This window comes from Haliaeetus albicilla, chromosome 26 (genome assembly GCF_947461875.1).
Source record: "Haliaeetus albicilla chromosome 26, bHalAlb1.1, whole genome shotgun sequence".
Taxonomy (NCBI): domain Eukaryota; kingdom Metazoa; phylum Chordata; class Aves; order Accipitriformes; family Accipitridae; genus Haliaeetus; species Haliaeetus albicilla.
In genome coordinates this window covers 3,209,502-3,236,056 of record NC_091508.1, presented here as the reverse complement: position 1 = coordinate 3,236,056, position 26,555 = coordinate 3,209,502, and the positions used below count along the sequence as shown (strand labels likewise).

The following is a 26,555-nucleotide window of genomic DNA, read 5'->3' as shown; positions in this document are numbered from 1 at the left end:
TACTTGATCACGTACGTTGCAAACCTATTGAGGAGCTGCAGCTTTAATCGGGTTAATGGTGACATTAACCTAGTGACACTAATCTCTTAACCTTCCAAAAAAACCACTATGAATCAGCAAAGATGGCTGTTAATACTTCCCAACCCAAGAAGGGCTTTTGTCACTTACAGCCTCAGGACACAGCAAAGCCCTCCTTCAAGTAAACCGGGTGAAAAAAAATGCAGAACAGCAAAACCCCCAGAAACCCTATTGCTGTGGCTGGGTCAGGTCGGAGAGAGCTTTCCTACACCACAAACACCCGAGGACAAAGCTGTGCCGTTTCCCACCCAGGCTGGGTCCCCTCCCTGTCACCACCATCTCTCGCCCGTGGCTGGACCTCCCCGCTCCCCCCCCCAGCCCCTCGCCCACCCGTGGGGCAGCGGGTGCTTTATTTCGGTGGCTGCACTGCTGCATGAGGCTGGCTGCGATGCTGCGTTGGTACCGCGGCAGAGAGAGGACGCGCTGCTCTGTGGGCACGCGTTGGGGTGGGCTGGTGTTTTTCGGGATGTGCTGGTAACTGTGGTTTTATTGCAGCTGCGGTCGGTAGGGACGATGGACTGAGCGACCTACTGCTCTTCTCTGCTTTTGGATCCGTGGGAGGGCTGAGGTTTCAGGGGTTGGCCCTCTTTGGGGGTGGACTTGGTGAAAAAGAAAGCCCTGGCTTGGTTCCGGGACACCTTTTAAAGTACTTTCCTAGAGCTATTCTTGTTTGTGGGTGATATTTAAAATAGCCGGTTTCATTTGCCTAACGGGGATTTGTAATCCCTTGATCTACAGTAAGAGTAAGTAAATATAATTTAACGCAAGCATCACAGGGTAAATCTCTGCCCATTTACCTTCGGCAGTTTAAGCAGCATTTCAGCTGCATTTTCTGCTGGCAGGTTTTCAGGCCCAAGCCACCGCACTCCCCTTCGGTGGTGTTCAGGACCCTCTCAACCACGCCGCGGGGTGTGGGCGTAAAGTGCACATTTACCCCTTTGCTCTGGTGTGGACACAAGACAGCACAGGTGAGGTGTGGACAGGGGCTATTTAGAAAACAAATTGCTCAGACTTTCCCCCTGGACAGCTTGGGGTGTGCCAACCCCTTTGTCCTAATTTAAATGTAAATTGTGAGGGGCAGTGATGGCAAAGTACCATCCATCACTCACCAACCAGCTAAAATCCACGTTAATGCTAAAGCCACTCCATCACCAGACTGCAGTATTAGTACAGAGACGAGCCAGGAAGGAAACAGCTGAGAAGCTGCAGGCTGAATTGGCAGCTCAAAAATGCTGGAGGTGTAGTCCAGGGACTGCTGAATTAAAGTAATTGTGGCTTGCCTGGCCCACGACAAATGGGATTATTATGTTTTCTTAAGAGATAAATCCTGCTACTTATTTCAGGGATCCCTGAGTGCTCTCAGCGCAGTTCTGCACGGGGGGGACGATGAGGCGAGGACAGCCTGCCCTGTGCAGCCCCCTCGCTTTCCTCCTGCCTCGCCTTCCATGCAATTTAAGCCCAGGGTGGTGGGAAGCACTGCCGGCAGAGCAAAGGCAAAAGAGAAGCAGGTCGTTCGGCCCTGGGAAAGGGATCAACCTGTGGGTGCAGGCGGTGGGTGCGCGGGAGCAGCTTGCCGGGGGCAGCCCCCCGCTCGCTGCCCCTTTTTGCCCCCAGCATCGGTCCTTGCCCCTCGGCCGGCCACGTGGCCGTCCCCGCACGTGGATGGGAAAAGCGGTTCCGCTTCGTGTTTCCCGGTGCTGTTTGCTGCCTCCCTCCCCAGTCCCCCCACCTCTGTGCTGCTCTGCTTTCTCTCGTGTGCCTGCACGTCCAGCCATCGGGGATGGCGAGTGCAAGCCCCGAAGAGACATCGCCTCGTCTAAAAAGCCAGTATTTCCCTCTCCCAGCTGCAACCGGGTTGCCTCCAACTACAATCGGTCTAACCAGTACTACTACAACCCCAACTACCACCACCACCGACACAACTACCACAACTACCGACACAACTACCACCACCACCACAACTACCACCACTACTACAGCCGCCACCACTCTACCCGCCACCACCGCCGCAAGCACTACAACAGCTCCAGAGAGGGCTCCGGCAGCCACCACAAAGCAGGAGTTGGGTACTGCGCTTTCCTTTTCCTCTAACCCCTCTAACCCTACTGGGACCTTCCCCACGTCTTGCTCAGAGCAAGGATTAATAACGGGCGTAGGCAAAATTTAAGACATCCCATGCTCCGGGGACGGCTTTGCGAGGAGCCGGAGGTGGCGCAGGCTCAGGAATCAAGGCGAACAAGTGGCTCCCGGCAATCTGGGGGTCTCTGTGCCACCCTCCTGCTCTCAGTCTCAGGGATAACACAGCCCTCCCTGGGGTGTCCCAATGCTGAATTAGCATCAGTGTTTGGGAAGGAGGTGGAAGACCCTGCAAAAAGCTCTCAAAAGTATTATCTTGTATCTTATTGCCATTAAAAAGGGGTTCTGTTACTATTATAGAAGATGTCACTTCAAATTTAGCACATCAACCGTTACCTAAGAGACCTGTCATCATTTATATGAGTCTTTTGGTTTGTGCTACTGCTCTTTGCGATGTAACCTAGCCATAGCCCACAGGAGAGCTGGGGAAGTGTTTAAGTTAGAACACGCTGGTGTGTGCCAGGTATTTATCAGGTCAGGATGAACTCCTCATGTGATCAGCTAGAATGGGATGATCAAACTCTGTGTCAGTGGAGGCTTATTCTCTACTATACGTGTTTTACTGATAGAGAGATGTATCTTGCTGAGCCTTGTTTTTAAAACACTACTATAATGGTATCTACAGTTAATAAGTAATTATGAATAGTTATAGTCAGGTTATTCAAAAATAAATCAAGCTAGTAGCAAAAGGGAACGCAATCAAAAGAATTCAGTTGCATAGCTGGATAGGATACACTAAAAAACGCAAGTGCAAAAGCTGCAGAAGTCTTTGTTAGCTCTTCCTAAAGAGGGAAAGGAGATAGTACTAATAATTAATATCAAAGTTGACACCCATTTAACTCAAGGAATTTGATTAAAGCAGTTCAGACCCCTCTGTTTATAGTCTTGCATAAGATTAGCTCAGGATGTTAAAAAAAGCCACCAAAAACATATGCTGGGAGGAGCAGCCTCCACCTCATACTCTGCAGCAAAACAGATTTGTGAATCAGCAGCCCATTTCGTGCTCTGTGCTGATTTGCTTGTTAAAGATGCAGACCTGAACTCAGAAATGTGAATTTGTGTTGCAGCTTGTGGCACCACACGCTTCCCCAGCCAGAGAAGCCTTACGCTGTGCAAAGCTGCTAACTGCACGGCAAGGGAAAGCATACAGGGGAGCTGCACTGCCAAAACAAAATCATCTTAAAAACTGGTGCAAGAAATACAGATGCAGCTTCGTCACTACATATGAGGTCTTAGCAACGAAGCAAGATTGCTACAACAACACAGTCGTTATTAAGCGACTACGTGGGAAAACGTTGCTAACTGAAAACAGGCAATTAAGTGGCGAGGCACGCAGTACCACAGAGCAGGGAGAAGGGACGGGAGGAAAATAGGAGCTGCAAAAGGAACCGTGCGTGTCCCGAACCACCCCGGGGACAGGAGGGAAGAGGCTGAGCCGTAATGTGGGCAGACAAGGCAACCGTGTGGCAGCACAGGTTGTATTTGTATGAGGGATTCTAGGTCACGTCCCCGACCCCACAGCGTCAGGTCCTTGCAATTTCCTAAAAGTCACACAGCTGGCCTCCTCCCAGGGACTGCAGTTATTAATCTGTGTTTTTTCAAACCAAAACCTGAGCTACACCCTGAAGTAAATAATAATAATAAAACCAAGGTGTAACTTAGCCGACGTCACTTAAACACACTAAACTAGTGGATTAGCTCTACTTCACTAGAAATGAAGTTCATCCGCTCTCCAAAGCAACGTCGACAATCCTTAACTTCAAAATCAGAAACGAGTGACTTCATTGCCCCACTGGCTGTCTCTAGACCCAGTAACATGACAATATTCTCTCCCAGTCTTTCCTTCTCGGTTGTGGCAGTGAGTCCGTGTGCACTCATGCACGTGTCTCCTGTGTCCATTTGGGCACAAGTTTAGTCAGGAGATTTCCCTGCTGACCGAAATCCTCAGGGATGTGCCACAGAAGTCTTCAGACTCCAAAGATAAGCTGAGTGCAGTTGGACTTAAACACCAATACGCAATGAGCTTCTGCTACCAAACTTCCCTCCAAAGTTTAAGGTTAAGGATCTTGAAAGGAACAAATACATCCTTAGGCATGCTTGTAGGTTAAGATCAAAGCATTAACTTCAGGAATGATTTTGTAAGGTTTTACCAGCACCAGGTGCTAGATGAGGTCTCATTCGTGTATAATCCAAAATACTAACTCCTGTTCTAACCTGTCCACCAGCCACCAATGGATCGTCCATATGGGACATAAGAGCTATGGCTAATAGTAACTGGGCAAACATCACCTGGAGCCACAATTACTCTGCAGGAACTGACTTTGTGGTTAAGTATATCACCAGTAAGCATCAGATCGCGTGGGGACTCTACAGGGTGGTGATGCCAGTAGAGATCCTGCCAGCTCCCATGGTTGCAACCTATTACTCGGTCTTAAATACTGTGCGTGGAATGATGCTCTATGGCCACATGGAGGATGGGAGAGGAAAAGGCAGGTCACGGTCATGGCTGTTTAGAGTGCACCAGAGCTAATCCTGGTGATTCACAAGTGATTCCCCTCCTTGCACCAACTGCCGCGAGACGTTTATGAAACATAAATGAGCAAAGCTGTTTCATTTGTGAACTGTTCATTGAGCTGGGCTGTATGTGGTCGCAACGTAAAGAGCCTTAAAAAAATATATATGTATCTCTCTCTATATATATGAAAGGGGACAAAACTTCAAGGGAAAACAACTGAAATCTACATAAATTGGAGAGTAGTTTTAAACGCCCTTGAAGACGGGCTTCTTGAACCTGGAGTTGGCAGAATCATCTATGATCCCAAACCTCCTGTTGTATCGGATATCGTTGTCTCTTAAAATTGTAAGGCTACATACTTAGTCTGGAAACTCAAAGCCAGCATCTCTGGTTTTAGTACTTGTTTAGAAAGATGTTTACATATTGTTGGTTGGTTGTTGGTTTTTTTTTTTATAGATAGGCAGTGATGACTACTGCTTATCTCTGACTTTATTTCCCAGCCATTTCAGACCTCATATCATCTCGTATACTAGTCTTAAATCAGCATTTAAAATAAACCAACTAGGCGTAATCATTGACAGCAAACCACTTTTGGTCATTTACAACACAGCTTAAGACGTGACCTCGATTTCTCCTTGAAACAATTTCTAACGCACAGCCAGTGCCTGGTCTCGCTCCGCAGCCTGCAGGGCTTTGGTAGGCAGCGTGGGCTGGGCTATGCTCAGCCTTCCCCTTTTTAACTGGTTTCTGTAATGCAAGATATGCATCAGCTTTCCAAGCCCTAAATGCCAAGTATCCCAGCTCCCAAACCACCTGCCACCAGCCCTGGATTTTCCCCATCCCTGGAAAACACAAAGCGCAGGCGATGCCCTTCCAGAGCCCACGTGCTGAGTCTATGCTTGGGATGGGCTGTAGCAGCAGCAATGCCTTGGGATACCCTTATCAGGATCTGGCTGAGAGGGAGGAAATCTCAAAGATTTCAGCCCTTCCCAAACAGCCACAGCTCTCCTCCCTTTCTGGTGGCATTGGAAGCAAGCAGCACTCTTTTGGCCTCAAAGCCACATTTCTGCTTTCCCGCAGCACTGCCGAACTGGAATGCGCACACCTCCAGAACCACAAATCAAAGCCCCACTGCAGGCTTTCTTAGAATTCAGTGGTTTAATGCTCAGCATTAAGCTCATCAGCAAATGATTCCCAGCACAGTGCAAAGAACAGGTCATCCTTGGATAGAGCTTGGGAGCAACCAGCCCACGAGCATCCCTCCTTGAGCTGAAGGGCTGAACTCCTCTCGCCCTCCAGCTCATTCAAGGCTCCTTAACCTACCAGCAAAATCGGTGCACAGGTACCACTCCCAAAAGCACAAAAATTGGCTCCTTTACTGAGTCCTGTGGCACCTCCATCCAGCTGAGCGGGACCAGGCAAATTTTAGATCTTTTGTGGTAAATACCCAAATATCCAGACCTGAAGCTGGGCAGATAAAGAACCTGTCAGGTCTTAAAGGTAGGGAGAGATCTGAATAGCTACCAGTATTTTTTCCAGTATGGCAAGCAGGGATGCAGCAAAACCCACACCATATTCCTGCATCACTGATTTTCTTCTATTCTCAGTGAGTAATAATCACGAAGCCGTTAATAGCTCCTTGACCATCAAGCTGTATTATTTCTGCTCAGCGGCTAGGGATAGAATAATGCATTGCCTGCAGTGTCAACACGGTAATCTCTCCGAGCCTCCTGCGGCTGGGTTTGATGTGCGGTTTCTGTTTCTCAGGTAACAAGACAGAGAAATCTATCCCTGTTAAAGCTCAGACCCCTTCCTCTGTGCAGCTGGCGAATCTGACGCCGGGAATGATGTACAAGCTGTGGGTGTTCCCCATATGGTCTAGCCCCAGCGAACACTCGTACATAACCTTTACCACCAGCTCAGGTGAGACGGGCTTCAGCCCCGCCGCGGGGGTGCGTTTCCGAGGCATGTCGCATCCATCACCGCCGACGTCATTCGCGTGGTGGCGGGAGGTGGTTTGACCATGACTGCATGGAACAACCCTCATCCATCCCCCGGCAGCTCTCCCACCTCTGCCCTTAACTAAAGAGCCACCCCCAGCGTCGCCGGGAGGTTGCTCGACATCGCGCAGAGGAGGGGAGCCCCAGGAGGGGATGGGATCCCTTTGAAGGAAAGGGTCTTTAAGGAGAACGTGCTCGTGTTGTCATGCGGCTCCGCTTGAAGCCCCACCACTGTCTGTCTGCACTTCCACGCGCGCGTTGCTACTCTTGGTGATGGTGGTTGCTTTGGCCCCGGAGAACGTGCACGCGTCTGGCCCCAGGTTACGGCAGAGGGGCAGGCGGGGAGATATTGGTGATGGGATGCAGGCGAGGGGCAGGACCGGGAAGGGGAATGTGGTGTTCGCAGAAGACCTCGGTCAGAGTCACATGTGGCATATGCTTAGGGCTTTCCATCCTCCAGGTATGTTTCCTCTGGCAACTTCACATTTAATTGCACAAGCAATTTTCCAGGCTTAGCACCTGAGTGATTTTTACAGCTTTCTAATTATGGGCTTCCTACACTGCCCACCAAATGCCAGAGAAAAACCCTTACTGACTTCTACAGGCATTGAATCGGGCTTTATGCGTTTATAAAACTTCACTGTTCACACTCGATGAGTTTCAGTAAATCAAAACAGCTGTAACTTCCTTTGTATTCACCTGGGGGTTTTGCCGTAGGAATCTGTGCACAACGCCTGTCAAAGCGTGGGTCTAAACACTTAGCTGAAAAACCAAGGAGCAAGCAACACTGGAGCAGCCCACATTGACAGATGTAGTAGGTAGAGGCTGTGATTTTCAAAGAACTAAAATTATTTTGCTCAGATCCAGCCGTGTAATGGAAAGCTCGAGCACTTACCAGCCTTTTTGCTGACAAGCGCAAAAGGAAAATGTAATTCACAGCAAGGGAGTGCTGCAGGGGGAGGTGGGGAGCAGCAGGTCTCCCCACACCCCCTACACACATCTTATTTGGTGTCCAAAAATTTGGTAAGCCGTAACGCCGCCGAGTAATTCTCTGACATACTAAGATGACACAGTGACAGATGGCAACTGCTGGTATTTCTGCATGTCTAATGCTGCCCAGCACTGAGAAATAACCAGCGAGTGCTGACCTTGGCTCTGTCCTACCTCTGCCCTGCGCTGAGGTCTGACGTGCAAACTGCTCCATCACCCTGTGAGACGTGGCCGAATCCACAGCACAGCAGCCCCTGGAACATGCTTGGCTTTGCAGAGAGCCGTGTTTTCAAAAAGAATTTATTTTCACTGGGGTTTTTCCCCCGTTGCTCTGGTGCTGTACATGTGGCACAGCGCGGCTGCCTTGCCTCGGGAGTTTTCACAGCTTTGCTTTGGCAGGACTCGGCTCGCAGACACGCAAACTGTCTGCAAGTTTCAAGTCCCTGTGCTCCCAGCCTGTTCCTACATTGCAGAGGCTGATTCTGACCCCAGACAATAAAAGAGCTGATTTTTCAACTTGGACTCTCTCCAGAACAGCTCCAGCTGCAATGTTGCATCCCCAGTTTTGCTTCTGCTTCTGGACCCTCCCCAGACTCAAAAATAGCCACCAGCTCCACAGCCCCACCGACACCATGCAACCTGTCTTTCTGGATAACTCTTTCCCAATCCGGACCCGCCTCTTCTTTTCTCACCCGCTTTTCACCCACTTTGGGATCTGGGGGGAGAGGGGCAGCCCCCTGCACAACAGACAGCAAGGGGCAGGGAATCACTAGAAAGAGGGGAAAAAAACACCCCCAGTATCCTTGGCTGATTGATGTTGGCAGTCTCGGCATATTTATTTTCTGTAATTGAGGGGTTCCTATTGATATTATTGTTGAGACTAAAGGATGGGGCCACCTTTGTCCCTGTGATAGAGGCCAAATGGTGACCTGAGCCCTATCACTGTGGGATGCACAGAGTTATCGCCGTCCCTGCATGCATAAATGCTGCAGATCCATTTCTTTGCTGGCTGGATACTGCTGACACAAGTGTTTGGCCCCCACTGACAATCATATGCCATCAGGAATGCTTCTGACAAAAAAAGCACTGTTCAGGTTTTTTTGTCAGTTTTGTTTTTTAATGTTTTCTGAATAGCTATTCTAAAGGCTTCTTCAGTTTGAGGGTAGATAAATAAGTAGTCCACCCACACTGTGGCTGCAGGACGCTGCCCTCCAACTTTGTTTCTGATTAACCGACAGCTCAATAACCCAACAGAGTTCCTTCCAGTAGTAAAGGACACTACGAAACTACAAATATACCTTAATACAAAGAGGTCTTCTAAATTAAAATTAAATAAATAAAAAAATAAATTCCCCAGCCTGTACAAACACTGGGAAGAAGATCATGCGAGGCTGGACCTAGTGAGACTTTACATACCCAACTGTCTGCTTTACAGAAAAAGACAAAAATTTTGCTGATCTTCTGTTGGTGGAACACAGTCAGCTTTGCTATTGGCATATAAACTATGACTGTTAGATAACATGTTTTCTGCCACAATAGTATAATTAATTTTTTAAAAAAAAGTCACTGCAGTTGCATTTCAAATCAATACCTCTTCGATTACGCAGCTGCTTCCACGATTTCCTCTCGACACTGGCCTTACATTAAAGCAAATCAAAACATCCTGACAGCCACGTACTTGTTCTTCTCTTTCTCAACGCTGCAATGACAGTCACTCGTTTACTCTAAATACAAGATTGCTGTGACTATAATTTTGTCGTCATGTGTTGCTTTTTTGGGAAGGATGGCAATTATACCTCTACCTCGGCGATAGGCAATGCCACGATCCTACTGCAAGATCCCCTGGTGACTCGGTACTCAAAATCCTCCCTCCCTGTAAAACTCAGCCCAAATCCACATGGTGGCACAAACCCACCTCTCAGGCTGGTCTGGCATTTCATACTTTGAAGACCCCCTTTTCTCCCTCAGTGTTGGTTTCTGTAGAGATCCCATCTCATCAGGACTGCTAATACAATCTTTTTCCATTTCAAAGCTCTCCAGTAAAGCTTTCTTCCCCTTTCCTCCCCAAGCACTCTGCTAATTGAATCCAGTTCTCAGCTCTGCTCTGTTATAATCTCATTCTCTCCATTACAAAAAGTGCATCTTCAAGGACTATGTAGCTCAGGGTGTACTAAAGGTAAATATTAAATGTGGCAGCATTAGAAGGAAAAGCGGCAAAAGGGAGCCAAGGCACCATTAGGCAGCTACTTCCACCCGACTTCCCCAGGAGCTCGGTGCTGCTCACAAATACAGAGCGTTCAGGGTCCAACACAATTTCTTTAGCAAATGGTCCTCTTTCTTGTCGTTCTCCTCTGATCTGAATTCCCTTGTCACAGTTTGGCTGCAATTACCTACTGACAATGTGGCTTAGATTCCATCCTAAGAAAGCACCTCTTGGGTTCAATTTTGATGGAATAAGTACAGCTTACAGCCCTGAAATGGCGTGGGTTAGGAAAGTTTACCAATTCAACCCATTTTTAAAGTTGTTGCCTCTCTTACAAGAGCCTTTCATTCAGAATACCTTAACGGAGGGCTATCTTTTATGTTTTCTTTGTAAGCACCACCTTGGTTTTTGCCACATGGGCACCACAAAAGGTTGCTCGCTGCACTGTCCTGCCCATTTCAGGCAAACCCCTGCTAAATCCCAATTTGATCCCATCCAGCTCAGATCTCCCGCGCTCCTGCCAGGAATACCTATCTCTGTTTGCACTGCAGTCTGGTTAAATTTAGCCCCCCTGCTGCGCTGAAGGTTATTTTCTCCTCTGCTCTGTCTTGTTGAATACGAAGTGCATGTCAATGAGAGCCAGAAAATGGCAGCTTGTTGCTATTTATAGGACACAGATTTGTCTGTCTGACCGTGTATGGGAGCTGCAAACAAGAAGTCAGAGTACGTGAGGGAGGACACGGCAGTTAGGAGCCAGAGCGTTGTTTGGGGAACAAGACACCTCCTTGCTTGGTATTAATATAAAAACATTCAATATAGCCTTGTGAGGGTGCTGGAAGCAGTGGTATAAAGAGCTTGCCCCAGGAGAAAAGACTTTCCCATGCTATCAGACCACTTCTCAACTATCTGGGACCCATTTCTCAAAGAGCTCTACCCACCTCCATATCCCCACTCATGCATTGGTCAAGTCTTGGTGGGCTTCCACAAGTCCCCTCTCAGCCCTGGAGACCCCCTGTGACCACCCAAAGACAGCAGAACCCTGTCGGTGGTGGCAGCAGAGCCAGAGGCGATGGGCAGTGCAGCTTGGGCAAGGCTGGCCCGCAGGATTCAGGTTTCTGCCAGCTCGAGACTGTTAATGAGCCCTTGAGGGGCTCAGGATCCAGTGGTGCTGCTCAGCCTCACTGGATACCAGGGACCAGATCTGCTTTGGCACATTTCTTCAGACCTTCTCGCTTCCAGGGCAGTTTTCAGACACAGTAACTTAAAGATCAAATCTGTTACCCAGCTTCTTTTGCCATTATTTGCAATGCACCTTTCTCACTGGTCTGTGCTAGGTTTTACTTTATGTTGTGACCCTTTGCTGTTTGTAGCTCCTGCTAAAATGTTGAGCTGACCTACCACCACAAAAGAAAGAAAAAAAAAAAAGCCACAGATCCCTGTGCTACAGTCTCAGATAACCTGGTCAATACACACAAAGACACACAAATACAGCGCTAAAGATAATTTCTAAACCAGTGGACTGTGTCTTACTCTTCATCTATTTCCCTCTGTGGTTCTGGTCTGTCCCTTACAGCTTTTTTTTTTCTTTCAATTTTCCTCCCAGCTTATACCAAGAACCACGTGGACATCGCAACGCAGGGCTGGTTCATCGGGCTGATGTGTGCCATAGCTCTCCTGGTCCTAATTCTGTTGATTGTCTGCTTCATTAAGAGGAGCAGAGGTGGGAAATACCCAGGTAAGAGCACTGCATGGCAGTCGTTTGTGCTCATGGTTTAAACATCTCCAGGTTTCTGGGGGCTAATCAAATTGTATTGCTCTCGGATAGATGCTTGTGATTACAAGGGCTTTTCTTTCTCTGTAGTAGGAACACTATTATTAGTGGGAAGCATTTCAGTTAATTAAAGGTCGGGTGAGGGCTCTGTGCTGTGCAGGCTTCAGCCTGTGGAGCTGTATGCTCCTGCTATGCGTGACCCAACCTCTACTCTGAAAATTTGCTTGTCCTTATCTAGAAAAAGATCTTTTCAGGCAAAAATCGCATTAATTTTTGCAAAGCAAAGATAAGGCTTAAGAAAATTCCCGAATTAATACATCCTCTCTCACTATCTGAAGCGCCTCTGCCCTGGTGCCACGACAGCAGCACTCTTTGCAAGCCCTCCCAGATGCAGGTTCTTTACCGAGTCAATGAAAAGCTGTACTTCACCCCGCAGGGATTTCACAAAGACAGCCTCAACGCCAGCTGCTGTTACTGTCTCGTAAAGCTTTTATCTTCTGTACTGCTTTTTAACGTGAGTGTCGGGGATGTGCTTGTTTACAGTACGAGACAATAAAGATGAGCATCTAAATCCCGAAGACAAGAACGTAGAAGATGGGTCGTTCGACTACAGGTATGCTTCCATTGGCATGCATACCCACACGACCACGTCTCCCCATCAGCCCCACTCCCGGCCATCACAGACCTCACCGCGCTACCCCTCCACATAACCGCAGCACCACGATGCCACACAGCCTCTTAAATTATTTCTCCCACCTTCCTCCTCCTGCCTCCTTCCCTCTGCAAGTCCTCTACCAAAGGAAACATTTCCTGCCTAAATCCCTGGAAGAATAACCAGGCTGTGAGGGTGCTGCTAAGGTCTCCTACTTTCCCTGTCTCAGCCTGGGAGGACCAGTCCAGGCAGAGAGCTGGGACTCTGGCATCAGCTACCCGGGACACGGCTCTCGCCAGGCACAGATCAACCTTAGTGACACTCCTAACACATACAAAAAAAAATTTTAAAACAGCTCTGAAGCAGCCTGAGGATATTTCAGGTATATCATGCTTAGCTCAGCTTCTCTCCTACCCATAAGAGAGTATCCAGGGGAGAAATGCCCCAAGTTATGTTTGGATCAGCCCTGGAAGTATGCAGGAGTTCCGATGTGGGGGTCTGCCTGCATTCCAACTAAGGCTTTTCTGTGAGGTCCCCAGGCAAACCCTTCAGAAACACTCTTTGAGGGCTGCAGCACAGCCTAGCAGCAGTTCTGCTAAAATGGCTCTGATGTCCCCCCACCTCCGCTCAGCTGCTTTGATGCAAAATGGCATCCTTTGAAGAGCAGCAGCACCCATTTCTACTCCAGGAGAACTCCCAGGATATTTCAGAAAGGGGCAAGCGCTCTCCCAAGCCTGCTCACGCGCAATGCAGCGTTCACAGCTCTGCTGCTGTTAATGGTTGCCCCTAAGGAGCAGAAGCAGGTAACCATGTCAGGTCTCATTGGCTTGCCCGCACTTGACAGATGACGGGGATGTATTACAGTACACCAAGCTCGCCCTTTCAGCGCCTACAGTGGGCTTTGCTTTTCTTCAAAGAATTAAAATGCACCTTTCCATCTGAGCTGGATCCAAAGCCCAATTAGGCTAGCAGGAATTTTTCTCCTGACTTCAAAACAGGGGTTAATTAAACCCCATGTCATTACCGATACTTCTAGCATTACAAATTGAAGTAGTAAAGATAGGACGAATTTACAATTCAGTAAGGGATGTAACAAGACACACGTGTTCCGCCAAAGACTTTAAAGGAGGCAAAATGAATATATCTGCCTGCACACAATACATAAATGGAAGTAGAACTGCAGCCCTCAATACGAACACATTTATATTGTTAGCAGCACGGTAACTCTCAATAGCGAGACTTTCTCCAAAGGATATCGTAAGCCCAAAGTTCCCCAGTCTTCTGATAGCGTGACACAGAATACAAATACACCCCAGCAGGAACCAGAATAAGCAGTATGTTGTAGGAAAAGGTTGCCATTCTTCGCTGCCCTAAACAACAACCAGGGCAACACTCTCCTCACCTCCCTGCAAGATTTGGTTATCACTTCTAGTGGTGGCAAGCCACACTGGGGCAATTACATTAAGTCCACATACAAATCACAGCCTGGGGACATTCCCTTCAGATTCCTGGCCAGGACATAAAGAACAGCAGAGAAGAAATTAGCCCAGCCTGGTCCTGTTACAGGCTTTGCCCCAGATCAAACGCATCTCTTCCCAGGCATGATTTTACAAGTGCAGGCGGTGCTCCTTGTACAGATACGAGCCATAACCATAACTGCATACTACACAGCTAGTGTCCATACTTTGATCAAAACAAGTCCCCTAATGCTCTGAGTCATGAGAGGGAACCTCTTGGTTCCCAAATTTGTGGGATGGTGTAAATAACATGTAACAAGCCTGAACCATCTTATCACCCAGGAGCTACCCACACACAACCCTACAGGCTCAGCTCCATCACCTGGATCTCAGGCAAGGTCTCCACAGCCGAGCTTCTGGCAGTACGCACCAATTTCAGAGATCTGCTTCTCAAGAGTCCGTTGAGGTGGTTACAGTCAAGACCTCCTCAACCCCATCGCTCCTAAAGCAACTGCATTGCCAGGGACCACTTGCCTCGCACAGAAGGAAAACCAAGCTCTTGGCATGGCTGGCAGCATTGTGACAGTCAGCAATGCTGCATTTACCGCCCAAGCACCATCCAAGGGGCATTGCCTTCCAGGCAATGGGAAGGAATGGGGTAAATCCTTCATCCTACTACACAGCAGATTCTGCTTAGCTGAAGCTCAAACTTTTATTGACAGCCCCATTCCCAAAAGTTTGCAAGCTAAAGGCAGAGGTCAGTAGAAGGGCAACAACCAAGCTCCAAGATGCTCCTGCATGTTCAATCACACAATCCCATGGACCAGATGGGGAAAAAACCCCAATCAAACAAGAACAACAACAACAAAAAAAACCCAACAACCCATAAACTTTGTCCCCTCCTTCTCAGGAACAACAGGTTTCCTGAGAGAAGTAATAGGAGGCTTCCCTCAAGGAGGCAGAAAGGAAGGTGAACGTGAAGGATTGATATGAAACGCTGTTGGCTGATTAAGATTCAAAATGATTGCAATGTTAGGCTCAAGGAGGGTAGCAATTAGTATTTCAAGCAAGGACAGGAATTGAGCTGACGTGAGTTCTTCATTGGTTTCCCTCCCCACCTCCACATAGCATGTCTGATATGCTCTCATCATATCTCACGTCCTTAATGCCCTGTGCATGCAACTTTCAAATCTCTGCAGCCTATAATTAAGAGATACTGTCACATCTTTCTGTTCCACTAACAGAATAATGGTTTTCCTGAGCAGAGGCTAAGCTGAGAAGCTTATTTTCAAAGCAGGAGACCATTATCCTTGGACAATGTTCTGTGCCAGTGACTGTGCCTCATTATACCAAATGTTTAAGCTGCACGTGGGGGAGTCGGCTGGAAACCCCGGCCGCTGGGAAGGGAAAGTTGACTGGTTTTAGCTTCTGGGCTCCGGTTCAGATTCAGGATAGTGTCCTGTGGCACCGGTTACACACCACGGGCAGTGCCAGCTTGCCTCGAATGGACCATCTCAGCAGACATCAAGGCAGGAGGACACAGAGCCGTCCTCTGAGCCTAGCGAGGGGAGGAGAGGTCTGGCGAAGCAGCCTGGGCAGGTGTAGGCTTCTCAATAGATAACATGATACTGGTGCATGACTATATCATGGAAACCCAGCAGGCTGGAAGGGAAACCGAGTGACCCGTTCACTTAGCCCTTGTCCTGCTGCATGTCGGTCCCCGGCAGCGACCGCTGTTCCCTACAGCCACTCACTCATGGACTTCAACCACGAGCCCTTTTCGAACAGTCTGATGGCAAACAGGCCACTTCCCACCTGCACCATCCACTGCTGCTCTGTATTAGGTTTCTTGGGGAAGCCAATGAGGCTCATCCAGCTCTGAACAATTACAATGGCTCCATTTGGTATAACGAGGCAATTAGCTCCATGAGGAATGCAGACATTTCTTTTTTGGTTTTTAGCACTGCCCCTGTAAATGCAGACCTCATCATATCTCTCTCTGATCAGGCTCTTTCTGCTTCTCTCTGTTTTATTCCCATTCTTTCTTCTCCTTTTCACCTGGTCTATCCACATGGACCATGAAGGTCTCTTGAAAGGTAGGACCACGTGCTGCCAGAAGTCCGGCACATTTAGCTTTTTTTATTTTCCTTCCTTCTAGCTATTTATTTCCTTATAGCTGAAACCATACCTTCCCCTCCCTATGCCCATGTACCTGCTTCCACCTAACACATTAAACAAGATCCCTCTAACTCCTGCTGGCATCAGGGGTACCCCCACGTCCAGCGAGTTGCATCTTGCTTGGAAATGCTCTGTGGGCTGGGGGCACCCCCGAGCACCAGCCAGGGCCCCCCCAGCCCCATGCTCGAGCAGCTGATCCCTCCTGGTGTAGCGGGACCGGCCAAGGGTTGGACCTGGGGACCTCGGTGCATTCAGCCGGATGCCGGATACCCGGGGGATGGTGGCAAGGGACACGAGCGAAAAAACGCTAGATCCTAAACAATCTGCCCACTCTTTGTCTCAGTCCTGAAAATCCTCCCTCCGGCTCGAGCCTCCCCCTCATCTCAATGATTTATGCAACTCAGGACAACGATTCCCAAATGGTTTTCATCTGGGTGCTCTGGTTCTCTAATGTACACATGAGCAAACCCCACAGAAATCCATTTTAACAGGGTTATATCGCATCAAGATGTTGATGAATATCTGCTTCACCCTCCTAATGCACTAACAGGATAAATAGTACCAGAGAGAGGTAAAACCAGGGGCCAGGTTCGGGAAATGCATTGTCAGGGTGTTTGGTGCTGCAAACCCCCCCATTAGGGAAAAATCTGGCTCTAGATGCAGCTTTAACTGAACTCCAAACCTTGCGAAAGAATATTGCAAAATAAAGGGATCTGGGTTTTGCCACTCTCTACTTGGCATTTATTGGGCTTTCTAACTGGCAGTCCTGCTTGCAGACTGAATTCTCTTCCTCCTCCCCCAGAAAGAAGCTGCTTTCAAAGCTAACAAGGTATTTTTGATTGTGATGCCAAGTTAACACAAGGCCTTAAATATTGGTTTTGTCTTATCACTTAATTCACAAAGTGCTGATATAAGGAAATACGTTAGAAAGCTGCGTGTTGTACTGTGGGATACCAAATTCCTCTCCCACTGTAGAGAGCTGATGCCATTAATTAAATAGCATGAGAGAGATTTAATGCCTTCCCCAGCTGAAGAGCATTTTGCTCCCTGGCCCAAGCAAAGTGTTTCTCATGCCTTTGCAGGAAGCAAACACCTTTGTGTGGACACCGACTATCAAGGGATGCAATCAAAGCCCAGTACTTTTACCGATTTTAAGAAAAATAAAGGAACAGACTAGAGTGCCATGCTGGGGAGTGAGTCTGATGAGTCCTAAGCTAAAACAACAATAAAAAGACAGGAATGGAGGTGGGAGGACAAATGTTTAAGGTACATATGTGATACCTTTAGGAATATTACAGAATTTGCATGCTGGACATAAGATCAAACATGAACTAAGGACTAGTTGATATGAAAGTTAATTTTTATATATAGCAATCCACTCTCATCCTCCACGCAATGTTATCTGTATTTATGAGATACCAGCCTTTGCCCTCCAGAGAGAAAACAGCTTTTCCCTGTTTTTTTGTTAAAAGGGTTTCTTTAAAGGGTTGGTATTTTTCCCCTGTGGGTCAGACTATTTATTTTTCAGTGACCTGGCTTAATCTTTCTAGTGAAAAAGAGAAAAGCATAAAGAATTGAGCAAACAAGCTTAGATGATCAGAAATAAGCTTGGAAAGGTAAATTCCCATGAGTTTTGGAAGCTGCACAGAACTTGGCATCCTATACATGCGCCCTCGCAGTGCTTTGAGAGTGCTCCCCATTGCATGTAGCTATCTAAACAGCCGAGTGTGTTTTTTGCAAGGAAATCTGGAAACAAGCCTCACTAAACCAGGTTACACCAAGGTTGGCTAAAATGCTAAGAGAAAGAAAGAATATAAGCAATGACAAGGAAAGGATATTTATAACGTACATCCAGTTGGACTGATCTAAGCATCGTATGTAACATAGGTTAAAAAAAATTGCTTTCTAAAAAGAAAAAGCATGAAGGCTGGGCTTGCAGAAATACCAACCACAGCACCAATTGCCCAGGCAGCTGTGGGCCTCCGACGCGGAGGCTGTCTCCCCACCTTCACGTCCGTGTCAGACATGCCACGACTTGCTGTCTGCAGTCAGAGCACCCCGTATTTGTGGTCTCTGGTCAGTATATTTGCACACTGGATTTATTTTTGAATATCCAGACCTTGGGTGAAGGTTGTAAGCCCCATTCTCAACCCTTACTGTGTCTGTCTGTCTTCTGCCACCCAGCGATGAAGACAACAAACCCCTGCCAAACAGCCAGACCTCCTTGGACGGCACGATAAAGCAGCAGGAGAGTGACGATAGCTTGGTGGACTATGGAGAGGGGGGAGAAGGGCAGTTTAACGAGGACGGCTCCTTTATCGGCCAGTACACAGTGAAGAAGGACAAAGAAGAGACTGAAGGCAACGAGAGCTCAGAAGCCACCTCCCCAGTCAATGCTATCTACTCATTGGCATAGCGCAATGCACTGAAACCACAAACAGCCTGAGGTGTTTGTAGTGGATGGGGGTTAAACAACAGCCGCCGCCGCCACTACCTCCAACAGAAACGTGTGAATGAAACCAACCAACAATGACAAAAAAAAAAAAAAGAAAAAAAAAAAAGAAAAAAATCCAAGCAAACAGGCAGACCAGGTGGCTGCCGATGCCATCTTATCCTTAGCAAACAAGCAAACGGCAAGGACTCCCGGGGCAGGGTGGGGGGCAGATGGGTTGTAGCTGTAGCTGAAATCTGGGCTGAGCCAGAGGGGCTGGAGGAGGAGCGGGATGCTCGAGCTGCACCCCAGCTTCGGGACTGGCCCCAGCACCCAGAGCCAGCCCGGAAGGGGCCACGCGATGGGCTCGGCCACCCAGGCTCCCCAAGGCCCTTTTTGTTCTTTTGGGAGGGAGTTAAAAATTCTTCTTTTTAATCTCTACAGGAAGGTTCCAGATAAGAGGGGGAGGAGGGGGGAAGAGGAAAAAAAAAGAGTTTGGGGAGGGAAGAGAGGTGAGCAGGGCCTGGGCAGAGCAGCAAAAGCAGCGTAAATGCATGAAAGAAGGGAAGCGATGGGTCTTTGGGTAACGACACCACAGCACTGTATTACTACGATGTCCATCCTCACGGCAGCACCTTAGCCTCTCCCAAACTAAGTCAGCACCACAACCTCCTTCCCGAAATATCAAGCAGCACCTACGCAGGGAAGAACAGGTCCCCGCCGCTTCCCTTGGCACCATAACCCGCACCGGTAGCTGAGGCTACATGGTCCGTCCCCCCTGCAAAGCCCACGGGGAGGTCACCCGCCACCCCCGCGGGACTCCAGAGCATCCTCAGAGGACGAGAGGTTGCAGAAAAGCTTGTGGGATTTGTGGAAGGACAGTCAGGTGCCGCTCACCCGCCGAGCCCAGGATAACAGCATTGCTTGCCTGGGTCATCGCAGGCAAATCATTGTGGTTTAGTCTTTGCTTTGTAAGAATTTGGGGGGAAACTGCCCCCAGACCATGCCTGCTTTCTTTTAAAGGCAACTCCATATATCTAATGTAGCAAAGAGGCAGTAGAAGCAGGACCAGTATTAACATCGGATGAGGGGACCAGAAATCACTTATTTAAAAAAAAAAAATAAAAAAAAATCAAGGCCACCTGGTCAGGATGAGAAGCACCCACCAGGATGGGGTGGAGGATCCCCTGCTATCGCCCCGCACCACAGCTCCCAATCAGCAGCTTGAACGGTTCAGGGATGCGCATCCCCCGGGAGACAGGGAGGAAGGCACGTGGTGGGAGCGCAGGACCTGAGGTCCACACCTTCCCCAGGCACCAGGAATGAGCCAGACCGACAGTGTTTTCCACTAAACTCCCCTCCTCATTTCTGACAGTGGCCTTTTCCCCCTACATCAATCAGCCTGAGCAAGACCCTTCCACGAGCGAGCGCCTGCACCGTGGGACTCCCCTCCGCTGTCTTATTTACAGATCAAGACAACACGCGATTTAAGTTAACCCGTTAACACACTGTAACAAAGCGTCTTGGATAGGAGTGCTCCTTCACATGCCTTACACAGCTTCGAACTTCCCGTGAAGTTTAATAAACTGATACTATTCCCCCACCGCTTACACGCCCCTAACGCGATGGTCTTCGATCCGCCAGACCAGTAGGAGTAGGATGCCTGGGCAGCTCTCCCAGCTGAGACAGCATGGATCATTGTAGAAGGTAGAGTTTTATAATAGACCGTACTTAGTGGCCAACGCCATGTGTATTCTCCCACTTCCTGCACTTTCGAAACCAAAGGTACCTTCGCTGAGAGAGATCGGATTTCTTCAGACCGTTTCACAGACGGCGAACGACGTTAGGATGGATTTTTCTTTCATTTCTTTTTCTAAGGAGGATGTTTTTGTTCAGCATAATGGATTAAATGCAATAGGATTAATGCAATTATTCTTTTAGCTTTCAAGCTGGTTTGCTATGAAGACATATTGCTAACAAGAATACTTCTACTAATATGGATTGTCGAGATGGACTTTGCCACATTCTTTAAGCTGCTAATGGCACGACTATCCTGCACCTCGGGGAAGAGCCTGGACCCGGTCAGCACCCGCACAGCACCAACTGCTGAATCACACAGAGAAAACAGGAGAAAGCTGGATGGAAACCAAACAGCAAAGAAGTTACATGCACCATGTAAGCCAAGGAGGGTTTAGGATGGTGTTAACAGGCAGGGCCCCCTCCTAGAGCTGGGGGAGCTCCTGCTACCCCAGGGCAGCGCAGGGATGTCCCCTCTCCACCGCACAGGAACGCATCTGCCAGAGTCCTCCATCTGTGTCATCTTACAGAGTAGGAGCCATACGTCTTGCTCTGTTACCGTCAGTGTAAATGCATTCATGCAACAAGCCTATTTCTATGGCTGACACTCGCCACTGATCCGGTTTAAGGAGAGCATCTCCCAGCCTGTTCCCAGGACACGCATTTGGTTTTTAAGCAAACACACGAAGCCAAGTGTAATGCAGCCCTTGGTCACGGGGATAATCGCTTCCCAAGCCTACGGCTGTCCTTACAACGTTGAGTTTGCGTAACTTCTTGCCTAAGTACTGGTGGAAATGAGGAGAGAAAGAAACTACAGCCTCCACTGCAGAAAAGCCTCTGCCACCAGAACTGGGCATCTTCATTCACACCCAGCACATCAGATCCTCGCTGCTTTGTGGGCCAACAGCTAACAGGGACCACAAGACCCTTGGCTAACACGCAACACGTGCAAACCACAAGAAAGTTGGTCAGGCATTACTGGAAGCAGGGCAGTCTGTGTCATTTATCTGTATTACGTGCCATTTATATTAAAGCCTGCATTTCTGTCCTGTCATTAACCACTATTTTACAGAGCAAACCTCTTGGCATCTATTTGAAAATGGAGAAGTGTTTCACTCTGTAGCTTTGCAGCGTGCGCCCTGCGGCGTGCCTCGGCAACTGGGGAAGGAAGGAGCTGGACCCAGCCAGTCCTGTTCTTGCCCCAAAAAGTCGTGCAAAAACATTTAGAGTCTACCACCACATTACTTTAAGTAACCAGAAAAGGAAGGAGATCTCTGCAGAGGACCCCATGGACAAGGAGCTCCATGTAAGTTACTTGTAGCCTTGTAGTGTAAAAATTACTCAAAAATTATAAGGTATAGTCAAAATTTCAACATTTCTTTGAAATTTCCCCTAGAGTTTTGGAGCCCAAAGAAAATTCTCACTAAGTTCAAAACTCATCCTGAGCTTAACGTTTTTTACTCCCTTTAATAAAGATTCAGCAGACGTTTGCACGTGTAGTTACCGCGTTGCAGGGAGCAAAGCCCTCGCTTGCTCCCACCACCAAAAGCACCGCAGCTCTGACAGGGTGACCCCACGCCACCCCAAAATGCATTTGCCCCCCAGAAATAGCCAGAGCCAGGCAGCACTCACACGGGCATTGTGGCCACGCTTCTGCTGAGTGAGAGTCCTTTGAGCACTAGGAGATGGATGGAGACCCCGCACGAGGACCGGTGGTGCTGAGGGGTCTTGCCTGCCCGTCTCTGCCCGTTTGGCTGAGCACCGTGCCGGCGGTTGTCTCTGCCTGTCCCCAGCATCACCCTGCGGGAGCTGCTTTGCTTCTCCATCCCCAGCTGTCCCTCTCCGGAGGGGACAGGCCAGTCACCTCATCTCCTCCTACCTATAGCGTAACCCCCAGGATTAACAGAGATGCTTGGGAGGGCTCTGTATCAGCCATCCTCTGCTTGAAGGGCAGGACTCCTCCTAAGGGGTCGATCTCCATCACAGGGGCAACTGTCCCTCACTGGGATCTGCACAGCCTCTCTGGAGCAGGGCACACTTTCACCTTTTCTTTTCCAGAAGATGCATCTTCATAAAGGGTTTAAATTAGGGGCCAACACTTAATAAATAAATAAATTTTAAAAAAGAGAAAGAAGAGCCAGACTGAAAACCAAGTGCTCTCAGAAGCTGGGGAAAAAGCAGTTTGGGTCCAACTCCCAAGTTGCAAACTTGAGCCTGTTTCTAAAACTGTCTGAGCCAAAACCTCATCCATGTTCTGGAGACAGATCCAGACTCTGCTGGCTGCATCTGAGCCCAGGGACACAGCCTGTCCCTCCCTGACACGCAGCCTTTTGCTATTTGGAGCCCTGCACATGTACAACAGCCGATACGAACCACAGGAGAGCAAGCATGGGATACAAGAGGACACTTGCTGGTGTTTACATGATCTTGAGGCTGCTCCTATTCTCCCTGAAGTGATGTTGCAGTAAGAGACAGAAATGTAGCGGGGAAAAAATGAGTTTTGGTACAAGCCCTGAAATCCTGCTCACAGAAACCCCAACTGTCTGGACACCAGGTCATGACCACAACACACCCCCTGCCAGCATTGCCTTCTCGCACATGACAGACCCCGAGTCCACGTGTTACGGTCATTTCTAACCCAAGCGATCGACTTGTCGATAAGAAGCCGCAGCTCCTGCCGCCGTCACGCCGGGGGAGCAGGACGGGTGCAAGGGTAAAGCCGCGCAGCATCATCCATCACTGGCGCCATGCCCCGTGCCGTGCCTTACCTGGCATGCAGCACTTGCTCCATCCACGCCACCGGCTGTCCTGGCAAGTCCTGACGCCTCTTCTCAGTGTGCAGGTCCCAGCAGAGCTGCGAGTTCAACCTGCAATGTAACGTCCGTCGTACCAGGCTTAATTGTGTACTAGCAGCAAACAATTTCAGTTAAGCAATAAACAAACCTTGTAAAAAAAAAAAAAAAAAGAAAAAAAAAAGACCATGTTCTATTTCTTGCACTAAGACCTGTTTTATTAACAAGAATAATGATGCTTTTCTGGTCCTAACAAAATAACCCACCGCATCAGTAGCTTCCCCCTTGCCCAGCAGCGCCTGTCTCTCCATGTCCTTCGCAAGTGGGCATCGGGCTTTGGTTGTCAAATGCAGTCTAAACCCTGTGTCAAACCCACAGAACAGACTCCTTCCTTTGCAGTACAGAGTTTTAAATGTTCGTTCCTCCTGCTCACATCAGAAAGAAAGTATTGGACTGTTTTGTTTTTCTTTAATTTGTAAATATATTGCCATCCATCCATCCTCTCCGTAAAACCTCCTGGTTGTTCTAAAGTATTCTATGTATTTATTTGCCTTTTTTTAAAGCAAAAAACAACACCTTTGCGTTAACCCACTTGTTCCAATGAGAAATGTATAGCTGAAGCTGTAAAATTAACAGTTTACAGCAACAAGATTTATGGACTACAGAAAAATGTTTAATATGAGGACTTATAAACCGACTGCATGAGAGATGAAAGAAGGCCAAAATACTCAGATATCATTTTTTTGAATCACTGTAAAAAGAAAAGACTGGATTTTTTTGTATAGAGAACACTAAACATATAATAAAACATTGTTCAAAACTCATGCTAAGCCTGCAATTCATTTCCATCACCTTTCAAAAGGTTAAAGCCGGTGCCGCTGCTGCCGCTCATCTGCAGCCAGCACCGGGTGAGCGCTCACCAAACACACAGCCCTTCACAGCCCGCAAAACCCTGCTGGTCCCCAGTGTCCCCCAATTTCACAGCCTGCCCCAGCACCACCCTCGCCAGCCCTTCCCCAGGAAGGGAAGGCTGGCTGCTCAAAAGGATGTTTCCCTGAAATCATCCGAAGGGAAAGCATTGCCCAGCCTGAACACCGCTGCGGAGATGCAGAGCATCCTTCCAGCAGGTCAGTGCTTCTGCTGAAGAAAATCTGACCGAGTGGTTTAAAAACCCCAGCACCTCCTTTGCTACCCTGCTAGATCGTTTTCTTAGTCCTTGGTTTATCTAGGCAAAGCAGCACAAGCCCTGGGCCAAGACTGGCAGTGATAACACACCATGGATGCTTTCTTTTCAGAAGCTTCTCCCAAAGCCAGGTTGCAGAGCTCCGCACAGCCCAGGACCATGCTGAGGTGTGAAAGCAGAAGCCAGGGTAGTGGGACAGGAGAAGACCCTCCAGCACAGCCCTCCGCCCACCAGCTTGTCTCAGCATGGCCGTTCTGTGGGCTCAGGGCTGAGGGGATGGTTCCCAAAGCCCGTGCAAGCTCAGTGCAGCAGCTCCTGCATTTCTGCAGCTGCAACACAGCACGGGAGGTTCACATGAGGTTGCAGAAAGGGTCTCGGAGCCACAGGGCTTCGCTCCTGTTGCACCCAAGCAGGCTGTGGGGATGACCTGGCAGAGGCAGGGCAGCTCTCCCCACTAGTATTTTTACAGCCTCTCTGCTCTGGGTGCTCTGACATCTCCCCCTCCCCAGCCAGATCTGCTCAGCTGCATTAAACAGCAGGAGATGCTTTGTTCATTAAAACCTGGTAGAGGCTGAAACTTGGGAGCAGCTCAAAGTGCCAGGACAAGTCCATCAGAAGCATCCCGGGTGAACGGGATGAGAGCGGCTGTGCAGGCGGGGAGGTGCAGTGCTGGCACATCTGGCTGCACATCGACCTTCGAGGCGAGGAGCCTGGCCAGTGCAACACCACTGCCCAACGGGGGGGTGGGCTGGCAGCGAGCTGGCAGCAGCCGGGCCGGGCAGCACCAAACAGAGCATCCAACACAGGGATAAGAGCCTGTCCTCCAAGAGGACGGAGCACACCACGGGGATTTCATCCGATGCCCTGTCTGATGTCCATCTGTCCAGGCAAGTGCTGTGAAAGCCGGAGAGTTTAACTTCTCTCCTAGCCTTCAGCAGTGTTTTAAATAATTGCACATGGTTGCCAGCCCATGAGAAGCATTAGGGGAACCGCTCAAAGAGCCACAATATCTGCTCCCAATGACCAGGGCAGGAGCACCTCACTCCTTGCAAAGCCCTCACTGACCGTCTTGGAGGCCAGTGAGGCCTCACTGCAGGCAAAGATATCCTTTCCAGGTGGGGAAACTGAGGCACAAAGGAGCAACGGCTGCCCGGTTACCTGGATACACTCGTGATGCTGGCTTGGCACGTTTGAGACACGCTGTGCTGGCAAACAGCAGCTCTGCATCCTTGCCAGTGCCAGCTGCAGCACGAACACCCTTCAGAAGCACAAGATATAAGCTGGAGGAAGAAGCCCCCATGGCCCAGCAAACACGTGAGAGCATCAGGGTTTACCCAGCTCCCCACTCCTGACCCAGCACATCCTGGCACACAAGCGGTGAGCGATGCCTCCCCCCGGGGCCAGTCCTGCACTCCCCAGCCTTTCCTGCCCCTGAGGCTCTGAAGTGCTCTTAACAGAGGCTCCCTGGTGCAAAGCCTTGACGAGAATGGGCTGAAGGAAGGGGGAAAAACAGCAGAGTGTATTTGGCTAATGAAGATGTAATTGCTGCAGCCTTCACTAATAGGATGAAAGTATTAGTGCTTCCTATTCCAGTGCTGCAGCAGGGGGCTTTATCTGCCCCCTCCCCACCACTTGAACGGCAGTGAGAAAAAAAGGCACCTTTTGCCCAGTGTAGGAGAGCTCCCCAGTGCAGACTGGGGCGATGGAGGCACCAGCCACCATCAGTCCCTGCCCCAAGGAAGGATGAAGGAGGAATTGCACTTGGCTCTTGATGCAGAAATTCAAGCTCGCTAGAACCCAGGGACCCCTCCAATACCTCAAAGCCACTACTTCCCAACTGCCCACGGCCATGGGAACCAGCAGGGCCCAAGGTCTCAGCTTTGCAAAGGGTCGCGCAGGAGGCGGCTGCTTCCATCATTCCCATAGGACACACAGCGTTTTTATCATCCAGGAGCGAGCGACAACGGACCCATCCTCATCCTCACGATCAATACAGGGGGAGACACGCATGCATTAGCACTCATCCCTTTTTATGGTACGATAATGACACCCATATCTTCCCTGACCTCTGCCCACACAGTGGGGCAGCAGGACTGGATCAATGCCGACAGACTGCCTCCAATTACCCTCCTCCTCCTCGAAGAGGCAGCTCCAGTCTATTGCCCATTACTGTAGCTAAGAGCCATCCGCTGTCGGCACCGGGAATATCCAAGGGAGCCCTTACAGAGCTGCTTCCTCCCCCAGCTGCTATCGCTGCAGTCTCGGCACATGTCTGCACGAGGACGAACACCCGAGAGGTCACCGATGCCCTTGTAACCCGCAGAGACCCTCGGAAAGCTGCCGATAGCAGAGACACAGAGGAGAGGGGGCAG

General features: G+C 49.2%; 1 protein-coding gene across 29 annotated transcripts in view; it reads left to right on the top strand.

Moving 5' to 3' along the window:
* NFASC (neurofascin) overlaps window positions 1-23,824 on the top strand; it is a 97,485-nt gene extending 73,661 nt beyond the window's left edge. For 15 of the 29 annotated variants that reach the window (XM_069770974.1, XM_069770968.1, XM_069770981.1 and 12 more), the window contains 6 exons: window positions 1,923-2,144; window positions 4,440-4,556; window positions 6,497-6,652; window positions 11,526-11,657; window positions 12,237-12,306; window positions 18,165-23,824. In XM_069770974.1, the coding sequence (XP_069627075.1) occupies window positions 1,923-2,144; window positions 4,440-4,556; window positions 6,497-6,652; window positions 11,526-11,657; window positions 12,237-12,306; window positions 18,165-18,396 (929 nt within the window). In that variant the 3' untranslated portion in view covers window positions 18,397-23,824. Of the gene's footprint in view, window positions 1-1,922; window positions 2,145-4,439; window positions 4,557-6,496; window positions 6,653-11,525; window positions 11,658-12,236; window positions 12,307-18,164 lie in introns of those variants that run through there. The other 14 variants (XM_069770990.1, XM_069770986.1, XM_069770985.1 and 11 more) reach the window with 4 other exon arrangements.
* The last annotated feature ends 2,731 nt before the right edge of the window (window positions 23,825-26,555 follow it).